This window comes from Larus michahellis, chromosome Z, assembly GCF_964199755.1.
Source record: "Larus michahellis chromosome Z, bLarMic1.1, whole genome shotgun sequence".
NCBI lineage: Eukaryota > Metazoa > Chordata > Aves > Charadriiformes > Laridae > Larus > Larus michahellis.
In genome coordinates, this window is record NC_133930.1 from 1,819,638 (window position 1) to 1,831,290 (window position 11,653).

Sequence of the window (11,653 nt, forward strand, 5' to 3'; positions counted from 1 at the left end):
TCTCCTCCTGGGATGCCACATCTGCTCACACGCGCCTCCGAGGCCTGCGCTGTGTTTCTACGTGATGGTCTGAGCGCCCACGTCTTCCATCCAGGGAATCCAGCACTTGGTGCTACTTAAAAGTTCCCCAATTCCACTGTCACGCTTGAAAAACGCTTTACCTTTGGGTCACTTTGGCAATTTTCTTCGACGTTCAAAGACGTATATTTAACACAGTCAGGGTAATTTTTACTCATCCCATTTTGTTCCCCTCTTTCCCCCATCACTTTTCGGTAGGAATTACAGTATGATAGCGGTCTAGCTTGTCATGCTCTTAGAGCACTAATTGAGAGCTGAAGCTAAACTCTATCACTACCTAATATGTCTAACAGCTTCCATCTGTTCCACGCGGTAATCAGGAACCAAGCACCCTAAACCCATTTTCCTGGAGGATACCTTTGCAAAGTTGATCAGCCATTGTCTTGCATCCGTGCTCAACCTGTTTAAAGCACACCCTTTGGGGAAAGCGCGGCTTTCGATTTCTTTTTTTTTTTTTCTTTTTTCTTTCTTCTTTTTTCTTTTTTAAAGCGCAAAATTTCAGGCTTAAAATAAATATTTAAAACCTTCCCAGCTGTTAGCAAAGGCGCGCGAGCTTTCTAGGGAACCTTGAAGAAGCAGCTATGTTTGGATTTCTAATCACTTCAACAAAACACACTAATTAAAATGAATATCCGTCGGGAGTCTGACGCCGTTCTCCGGGATACCGTTTGTCTCCGTGTTGCTGGTGCCAACCAGGCTTCCAGTGAAAGCAGGAGAAAGGGCATTAGCCGTAGCAGCAGGGAGGGACCGGGGTCACCAGCCTGAGCTCCAGCGCTCCCCAGATGAGCCGACACTTGCAGGACCACAGTAATAAGCAGATAATTTTTTTTTTCCCCGGGGTTTATCGGAGCATTAGTATCTAGTACGCGCCACGCTGCATTCCCAGCATCAGCGTCCTATTCACGAGGATATTTCATCACCGCCGCAAACGCATGTAAATACGATGCACGGACAAAACGGCTTTGCTGGAACTTACTCCCATGGACCCACTTCCACGGCGTGTCTCCTGCGACGACGACGCGATTAACATGGAATCGTAGAATGGTTCGGGTTGGAAGGGACCTTAAAGATCATCTAGTTCCAACACCTTCGCATGCATGCGCGGATTTGGGCAGGAAAAACTTCAAAGGAATGCCATGTGTACTAAATGCCAATCAAAACAAACGTGCTCAGTTGCGTTACTTACTACTTTTTTTTTTTTTTTCCGGTACTGCGGTGTGTTCAGAATTTCTCTGTTCCTCTCGCGAGCGAAAAGTCGGCTTTCACACCTTAACAGCATCACTGCTCAAACCGCTGTCTAGCCAAAGCGTAATTAGCAAGACACCATGGTGCACCGCGGCGTGCTGCGATCCGTTGGCAGAGTTACACCGCGGCTAGAAGCATCATCTCTTCTTTAAAAGCTTGACGAGAAACCACAGGTGCTGGTTGCTCTGGTTCCTCCCATCGCGCCTGCCGGGCACTGCGGGCGCTCCCCCGCCTGCTGGATAATCGCATTCGGACATAGGGAAAGGCAGAGATTCTTCAATTTGCAAGGGTTGATTTTGCGATCGTAAGGAAATCCGGCCAGTCAAAAGAAAGGCAACATCAAGTACTATGGTGCATTTAAACTGATTATTTGTTTATTCTTTCATGCAGTTTGCCTTTGATCCTTTTCAGGTGATTATTTTGTTTTAAGAATCATAGCAATTTTCATCAGTTTCCTTTTATTTTTCTGTTCCTCTCCTTTCTACTACATATTTGCTTCTTACGGTTTGTCTGTAGTTTTGCCGCGACTTCCATCTGTCAGGTTCTTTGTTCCATTCGATTTGCACTCCGTTTAATTTTTGTAGGTAGATTTTTCCATCGCTCTCCTTTTTTTCCTTTACAACTTCCAATATTCCAGGCGTTTTCTCTAACCCTTTCATTTCAGTCTTTTCTTTCCCTTTTGTGTCAGCATCTGCGCTGATGTATACAGCCCACGGTTTTCAGGTATCTGCATCCCATCATCTTCCACTAATTAACTCAGCTTCGTTGCCAACCTGCATTTCTGACATCTGCAAATAAAGGCTGGGAAACGGGATTTGACCTCTGTGAATATTTGCTTAGTGAATTGTTAGGATTGTCGGCGTCGCTTTCATCGTTTCTTTGATTGATGACGGGTATCATTGATGAAGTTAAGAGATTCGCTTCGGCATATTATCGCAAATGGCCACGATGCTGAGGAGCTAAATTCTGGCAGGGAATTATTTTAACAAATAAAATAATTTTGAGCTCCTTGGTCCCGGTGATGACAGAGGAACACAACCCAAGGCACGTGGGATCCAGGAGGATAAGAAAACACCTGTCGGTGGGTGTCTGGACCCCAGGCATCTCACCCTAACCTCGGCCTGGGTGACAACTGCGGTGACACCCCTCAGCTAAAAGGCTTTTGGAAATAACAGCTTTTAAAAGAGATTAATTTACCGTCCAGATCGTTCTCGGGTGTTTCCGCCGTGTACCAGTCCGAGGGGGGCCCTGTCCCATTCACTGTCATGGCAGCCACCTGGAAACTGTACTGGCTTCCTTTCTCGAGTCCTGTCGGAAAATAAAAATAAGCCAATCAAAATCACACAGCAAGAAGATGTAAAGAAAAAAATAAAAAAATTAATGACGTTACCACAGTTTGCAACAGACCTTGAGTAAAATGGAAGCTCTAGGAATAGTCCATCGGACTTGCCGTATGTAAGGAAATATATAGAAATGCGTATATGGAATCATCGAGGTTGGAAGGGGCTTTTAAGAGCATCGAGTCCAACCATCAACCCAACACTGCCCAAACCACCACTAACCCACGTCCCTCAGCACCACGTCTGCCCGGCTTTTAGATACCTCCAGGGATGGCGACTCCACCACTGCCCTGGGCAACCTCTTCCAATGCTTGATAAAAAAAGCAATGGAAGTCCAAATAGAAGAAAACGGAAGAACGGTTGGACGCAACTAAGCCATTAATTACACAGGTAACAAAAGCAGCCCACTGCTGCCCAACACGCAGGGAACCGCGGGTATGCGCCCCGTACGCAGGGGATTTGCAGGCAGGGACGAGTACTTTGCTTTGCGGCGCTTCTGATTAACTTCAGAGCACACACTTTCAGGAAAAAAAAATAATAAAAAAATAAAGACTTGCCAATATTACGAAATAAGCACGAATTCAGAAACGGACATTCTCCTCTGTGGCTAAAACCATCAGCAAACAATTACTGCAGCGTTCCTGCGTGTGCCACAAGGCTCCCGGGTCTCTGAGGTGGGGATGGAGGTTTATCTTTCTGCTCAGTCTACACTGACCACAAAGCAAAAAAACCCCACTCTTTTCCTTTAATTGCAAACGTCCTCCAGAGAAGAACGCTCATAATTACAAAGAGCAGTTTAACATTTAGCTGACGTGGAAGCCTACTCTCAAACTGACAGCGGCTATTTAGAAACCTGCACTGTAACTCTAAACTCCTCTGCCATTGCAGATGTTCTTATTGCCCCGTAAAGCACCTGCCCACCAAACAGGATGGCACCAAAGCCATGAAGTGCCTAGGGGTTAATATTTAAAATGTCCACTTAGACGAGCCACATAGCTCCGTCTCCAGCAATCGCAATATATGAGTGCAGAAAGTAATAACGGGATCTGGATGTTTTTCTGAATTGCTTTCTAAACCACGTATTCCCAAGCTCCGTCAAACAAAGCCCTTCGCTTCGGGCTGCGGGGAGGTATCGGTAGCAGGAGGCTTGGGGCTGCCGGCAGCCCACAGTCCCACCAGGACTCCCGCAGCTCCCCAAGCCCGGAATAATTCCTGTGAAAGAAACCCAGGACGTGGGGATCTACCGCGATAGAGATTAATCTGCTCTGCCCTCCCAGGGATGGGACCCGCAGGGATGGAGCTACGTAGGTATGTGCCTTCTATGCTTTCTTCTCTAAGCCAGCAAAGCTGCAGCAACTCAAACATCGGAGCAGCTTCCACCGTTGTTTCTACGTTATCTGCCAGAAAATAAACACTTCCCTACTTGTCGGACACACTTAACACGCTATCTCCCGCCAGAAGGTACCACTTCGCAGCTCTTAGTTACGTAGCCCCCACAAGAGATCCCACGGGGGCTTTGGTCAAGAGCCCAGGTTAGATGCCCCCAAGTTGAGATTTCAATATTTAAGGTCTTCCTCATAAAAAACGTGCTGCTTATGCTTTTATTTAATTTTGCAATAACATGCTGCTTTTCCTTCCAAAACAGTCAACGATGTTGTTTATGCTGACATTTACAACTCGGAATTTCTTCCAGTTCTCACAGATTACACCTCACACGTGAAAGTAAGCATAATGCAGGTCATCTGAGGTGAAATCACGGTTATACCGAATTCAGAGGCAAAGTTGCCGTTGACTTTGATAAAGTTTAATTTCCTCCCTTGATGCTTTGCGGCTTTCTCAGTTATGTCTTGGGCATCATGCAAGAACCCAGCCGACATTCATTTTCACCTACCAGAAATCACTGTCACCCTTACGATACCCACCTGGCTACTTTCATTCATTGCAATTATAGTCCTGCTACAATCTAGTGTTGAAGCTCTTATTCTGGAAGGAGGTATTTTCCATGGAAAACCTCGGAAAAGAAACTAGGGAAATCGACCTTTTTGCACCCGTGAGAACATAGGAGAGGTTGGCCGAGCGCTCTACTAAACCACCTGAGACTTAAGAGACTGGACACGAGAAATTTGCGTTCAAATTCAGTAGGGATAAAATCCAGGAGACAAACATATGACAAAAGCATTAAGGAAAAAACTCGTTTAAAAATAGCCCCATAAAGACTGTCTTCGTACCACACAATAAATGCTACCTGCCAGCAAAGAAATCAATGTTCCCTTGAAGTGAAAGTATATTTTATTCCCAAAGCATTTAATTCATCAAAACCTTGCAAGGCTGTACCATGTGAACACTGACCTGTGAACAAGTACCAGAGGTTGTTTGGCTCCAGCGTTTCAATCTCACCCCTGCGGGTAGTCTTTCTATGTCGGATTTTATAGCCCGTAATAAATCCATTTTGAGTACCTGGTGGTGGAGGCAACCAGCTAACTTTGATGCTCTGTAAAAGAAGAGATATTATTATTGTTGATTGTTTTTTTTTTTTTTGGCAAAGAAATCACAGAAATAAAGCACATAAAATGAATGACACAGCAACAAGATGTAAAGAAAAAAATAAAAAATTAATGACGTTACCAGAGTTTGCAACAGACCTTGAGTAAAATGGAAGGTCTAGGAATGGTCCATTGGATTTGCCGTACGTAAGGATATACATAGAAATGCGTATATGGAATCATCTAGGTTGGAAGGGGCTTTTAAGATCATTGAGTCCAACCATCAACCCAACACTGCCCAAACCACCGCTAACCCGTGTCCCTCAGCACCACGTCTGCCCGGCTTTTAGATACCTCCAGGGATGGTGACTCCACCACAAAAAAAGGAAAACGAACAAGGCAAGATTTTTCTAACAACAAGGTGTATTCAACTAAGTTATTATTTTGAGGAGAAAACCAAATCAAATCTAAAAAGACTCAAACTGGCATAAAGAAAACTATACATTCCGTAGCAGTGGACGGCTATATAGACAATGGATTTATATCGTAAATTTTGGCCCTTTTCAAGAATTTTTCATTTCAACAGGCCTCTAGAATACCCGGGGTACTATAAATGTCAGCTCTGGGGTTGACTCGACACTGCAACTCATTTCGCTTTTCAGCCCGAAGTGCCAAAGTCGCCTCTTTTTGACTGCAGGATACAAATATCAACCTGGGCAGCTCCAACCATTTGGTGCCATTTTAATTCCACAGATGTTCACGGAGACCTTACTGCACCCTCCTTACAGTAGCGTAAAGGAAGTCAAACCTCTTGGGAACAAACTTATTGCCGATCCCAACACGTAAGAGAGTTTTCGCTGAGCTGTTCGCCACAGTCAGCAGCAATGCAATTAACCACGGCCAATCACTTAATTTTTCCTAAATGTTGCTTGTTAGATTGTGTGAGGGATCTTATCTCAGCCCCACAGCCCAAACTGAAACTGTCCCTTCCTGATGGCTCAAGAGAATGGTTTGGGTTGGAAGGGACCTCAAAGATCATCCAGTGCCACCCCCTGCCCTGGGCAGGGACACCTCCCACCACAACAGGTTGCTCCAAGCCCCGGCCAACCTGGCCTTGAACCCCTCCAGGGATGGGGCAGCCACAGCTTCTCTGGGCAACCTGGGCCAGGGGCTCACCACCCTCACACCAAAGAATTGCTTCCCAATATCTCACCTAAATCTCCCCTCTTCCAGTTTAAAACCGTTCCCCTTTGTCCCATGGCTCCCCTCCCTGCTCCAGAGTCCCTCCCCAGCTTTCCTGGAGCCCCTTGAGGGTCTGGAAGGGGCTGGAAGGTTTCCCTGGAGCCTTCTCTTCTCCAGGCTGAACCCCCCCAGCTCTCTCAGCCTGTCCTCCCAGCAGAGGGGCTCCAGCCCTCCCAGCATCTCCGGGGCCTCCTCTGGCCCCGCTCCAACAGCTCCGTGTCCTTCTGCTGTTGGTGCCCCAGCGCTGGAGGCAGCACTGCAGGGGGGTCTCCCCCGAGCGGAGCAGAGGGGCAGAAAGGTCTGAAGGCGTTTCGTCACCACGATGCAGAAGCCGGTCTATGCTCTTGGCCAACGCTACCACCTTCCCTTCTACCTTCTCTTCCTTCCCACGTTTGGCGGAGGGCGCATGGCAGGTTCGCGCAGCGCTGCAGTCATCGTTTTCTTTCAACCCTGCTCATTTTCCAATAAACCCCGACACTCAGCGGCTTTTTTACCGCCGCAGACCGCTGTGCTGCCAGACGTTACACAGCAAGACCTCCTTCCCGAGCAGCAGCAGCTATTCAGGGCACAGCAGCGGCTACGCGTGTTTTCTCTGCGTCTCTTTACATTTAACCACACGGCATTTCATTTACTCTTTTATCTCCCAGTCACTCAGCGTTGTAAGGCTTTTTAGCAACCAGCTTTCACTGTCGTTACACCAAATCGCTAACCCTTGCGTCCCCACTCTCCATCCCATGCACTGGCCTTTGTGGACCCCACCGCCGGCGCTCCTCAGCCGGGACGAGCCAACACCTCTCTCCATCCTTTGTTCTCCACCGCATCAGTTGTTTATCACAAAGGGATCTTTTTCCTTACACCGCAGCAACTTCATTCCTTCAGGAGCCTTTTGCGAGGGATCTTATCAAAAGGCTTTAGCAAACCCAAGCCAACAATATCAACTGGATCTCCTCGCCCATGTGCTCAGTGATTCCTTCAAAGGACTTTAATAAGCATGTGAAGCGAGACTTTCCTCCACAAAAGCTGTATTGATCCCTCCTCGTCATATCATGTTCGTCCATATGTCTATTCACTCTCTTCTTTATTACAGTTTCTATCAATTTGTCCAGGAAAAGCCACCAGCTTTACGGGGCTGGACTGATAAGAGAGCTGATATTGTATATCAACATTTCTCTGCTAAAACAATCTGGGCACCAGCTGCTCCTCGCAAGCCTCCAATCCTTCGAGCGTTTTCACTCAGCGTGATATAAGGTATTCAGGGTATTAAGGGTTTCTCATGGAGCAAGGCCTCACAATTGTATCTCTGCTATCCCGTACAGCACTGCATTACAAATTTTTAGACAAAGAGGAAAGTCGGCCACATCACAGTGGATAGTTTTTGACCAAATACGATTTATGACCATTATTGAGTTGCTCAGTCCCTGCATAAATATGTTACCGCATATATCAAATTAATTATTGCAATAGAAAAATCAATTTTGCACATATACTGCCCAGTGATTTATTGTTACAATCAATTATACATTTCAAAATCAATACCTCGGGTTTTCATTGCTGAGTGAAATAATGCTGAGTCTTTTGCGTTAGGGCAGAACAAACTCCATTTTTCAAACCAGAGAGTGATTGTTTTAAAAACAGATCACTCTGCATATTGAAATTGCCTATGTATAAAAAGCTTATGGGAGAAAGCAAACCCCCAGAGAGTAGCTTTAAAACGTATTTCTCTTGACAGCTCTTAGGACACCTACAGGTAACTCGCTGTTTGATATTGGTGTGCTCCCAGCTCTTCCAGTATCTGCACAACGCTGAACCACGCTCTCATCATGGGGACCTCAGCCTCTGCGTATTATTCCAGCCCAGCTACGAGGAGAAGACACTTTGACTGCCCCATTTCCCAGGTCAAGAAGAAAGCAGGGCATTTGGATATTTTCTCAGAGCAGGGGAGGGAAAAACAGCTCCATCTTTCCCCTGCCCCTTCCGAGGGCAACAAGAAAGGCTCTTCTGAAATCCCAGCTGCCCCCATCCAGGACAAAAAAAAAAAATACACGGAAAAGAAAAAAATACAGAATGCTTTCAGGGACGTGTTGCGCAGCTCATGTGGGTAAGTAACCACCTAGGTAGATAACCAGGAATGACTGGTGGGTTGAAAAATCCCATCAGAAGGGACAAGCCATACTGGTCTCAGCTTGGAAAGTGCAGTAACACCAACTTTTACCCAAAGGTGCCGCTTATAAAAAATTTAAAACTGAATCGGCTGATAGAAACCACAAGTGGATTTTGAAAGACATGCCATAATTTGGAAGACCTTCTGATGACGCTGACTTTTGAGTGGATCTTTGGGTGCTTCACCATCATTTCGAAACCACAGGCTCCATGTCGTCCATTTATTTCAAACAGAAAAGACTGAGCTGCGTGTGAGCTAAAACAGCTAGAAGGCCCCAAGACAACTTGTTGTCCTCTAGGAGAGGCAGCAGCAGTGTTCGTTATTGCAGCCATACCATTTCTAGCCTGAACTTGATATTAATTTGATTAAAAAAAGAAAAACAAGAGTTCCAGCAGAAGCATCCAAGCAATGATGCCTGCAAGTGCTGAGCAATTTTTACGAAACCCCAACTATCCCCTCCTCGAAGTCAACAGTGACCGTGTCTCCCGGCACAGCAGGTCTCACAGAAGCAATGGGTTTGACCTAACGCTCAAGGCCAAATAACTAAGATCTTCCTTATGATTAGAGGAAAAATCAGGTTCTTTACAGATCCACCTAAAGCTGTCACTGTAACGGTAACAGTTCACTTTCACCTCAACCTGGTCTCCATGGACACCGCAACGATGCTTTTTATCAATAGTACTTAATATGTGACTCTCTCCTCCAGGAAAATCAATGACTAAGGTTCTGCCAGGCTTCTTGTCCTTTCTTCTGCTTAAGAGAGAGCAGTAATGACTAGCGCTCTAATCCTTCACGCCTTATCCGAGACGTAACCAACAGAAAGCAAATATTTCCTTTCTGTTATACCAGGATTCCTATGGAAACCATAAAATGAAGTCAACTTCCACAGGATTGTAGGAACCTGTTAGCCTCGGTTGGAATGCAACATGGAAAAGTATTGTAAAAGGTTGCTGGCCACCTCCGCTTGCTGATGAGCCTTCTTCAACGGGAGCGTGGTGGTCCCTTCCTTGCACCATTCGGAAATCACGCCGAGCAGCTCAGCGTGAGCTGGGACACCCAGCACTGCCCTCGCTCAGAGGGTCGAACTCCCCAGACATTGCAAAACGGCCCTTCAAAGACCCCTTCGAGTTCAACTGTATTTGAGAAAATCTTTCCGAGAGAATAGGCCTTGGCCCAACAGATCTAACCAAACCTGAGCTCAATCTTTCCTGTAGTTTCCAAAACCATAGGATATTTTCATTTTCCCATTTTCATGATTATTTAGAATCACAGAATTATAGAATCATAGAGTGGTTTGTGTTGGAAGGGACCTTAAAGACCATCCTAGTTCCAACCCCCTGCCCTGGGCAGGGACACCTCCCACCACAACAGGTTGCTCCAAGCCCCGTCCAACCTGGCCTTGAACCCCTCCAGGGATGGGGCAGCCACAGCTTCTCTGGGCAACCTGGGCCAGGGGCTCACCACCCTCACAGCAAAGAATTTCTTCCCGATATCTCATCTAAATCTCCCCTCTTCCAGTTTGAAGCCATGACCCCTCGTCCTATCGCTACGTGCCCCTTTACTTAGGAACCAAACCAGAATAAGAAAAAGCTGAGATATTATCTCTGCATTGATTGGAAACGCGGAGCAGCAGAAATCTCATGAATCTTACCAAATCAAAGTTTCTGGATGCGCAAAGGTCCTTTGTCAGTTTATTTTAGTCAATAATCCTCTGGACATAAATATTTATTAACAGATATCTGCAAACATTCATTCAGTTGTGGTGGCAGACGACTAGGACCTGCTTTATGAAGTCTGTCTGTTGCACTTTGTCTCTGCGCATACGCTTTTCTTCTGCTTTTTTCTTTCCTAAGTCCATTCTGTAGATTTATTTTTTTCCAATAGAAATCCCATTTCCTACAATCAAACCAGCTAGGCATACACAAATCAAGGATCTGATACAATAGAGCCTTGAAGTGATGTGCTGGAGTAACACTGCAAAAACTCATGAAGATTTTAAGTAGGGGCAATCACGGGCCTTAAGGGTGTGGGCTGTTCTGCCTGAAAAGCGGAGCCAAACTAAACCAAAGCGGGAACGACACCTGCATAAAAACACCCGGTGCACACCGTGAGCAGCCAACGAGCACAGGGATGGGATGGAGACGATGGAGATGGGGCTCACAGAATTCATCGAATTATAGAATTGTTTAGGTTGGAAAAGGCTTTTAAGATCATTGAGTCCAACTGTAAACCTAATGATGGCCAAACCGCCACTAACCCATGTCCCTCAGCACCATGTCTGCCCGGCTTTGAGATACCTCCAGGGATGGGGACTCCACCACTGCCCTGGGCAGCCTCTTCCAATGCTTGACAACCCTTTCCGTGAAGACGTTTCTCCTAATATCCATCCTAAACCTCCCCTGGCACAACTTGAGGCCGTTCCCTCTTGTCCCATCACCTGTTCCTTGGGAGCAGAGACCGACCCCCCCGGCTACCCCCTCCTTTCAGGGAGCTGCAGAGAGCGAGAAGGTCTCCCCTCAGCCTCCTTTTCTCCCAGCCCCTCCTGCCACCCTCGGAGCCGTCCCCGTCCCCGCGCCCCTCCACTCCATCACCCCACAAGGCAAGGGGCTCTCCTTCCACAACCAACCCGTAGGCTGCAAATTAATTTACAAATACGTGTTGAGGCTGCTGGCAGTTGCCTTGGATACGAGCAACCGTAAAGTCCCCAACCATGGCGTTCCATAAAACCACTTTTTTTTTTTTTTCCCCCCACCCCAAGAGAAGATCAGAAGGAGAAAAAAGATTGGGAGAGGAGTTTAGGTACGAAGACCGCTTCGGCCAGTATTGTCTCCTCGGGGTGTTTCTCTTCTCAACTACGTCTCCAAACAGCTCTTATATTAAAAATTGCATGATGAAATACTGGAATTATTTGATCACCGCAGTCTATAAAGAAAAAAAAAAAAGGGAAGGAAAGCGACAGTCACGATATAGTGGGGTGAAATAAACTTAAGGATAAAAAAGCCTCTGGGTGCCTTCACTAACTTAAAAAGAAAAGAGGATGAAACATAACCAAAGACAAGGCTTAGAGGAGTCGGAAACCTCAGGCAAATTCTCGGTTACGGTGG

At 46.4% G+C, this 11,653-nt stretch overlaps 1 protein-coding gene across 2 annotated transcripts in view; it reads right to left on the reverse strand.

Annotated features, from left to right (window-relative positions):
• DCC (DCC netrin 1 receptor) overlaps nt 1-11,653 on the reverse strand; it is a 592,501-nt gene that overhangs the window by 93,393 nt on the left and 487,455 nt on the right. For both annotated transcript variants that reach the window (XM_074568848.1, XM_074568847.1), the window contains exons 13-14: nt 5,013-5,154; nt 2,521-2,631 (exon numbers count right to left, since the gene is read on the reverse strand). In XM_074568848.1, coding sequence (XP_074424949.1) covers nt 2,521-2,631; nt 5,013-5,154 — 253 coding nt within the window. The remainder of the gene's footprint in view (nt 1-2,520; nt 2,632-5,012; nt 5,155-11,653) is intronic.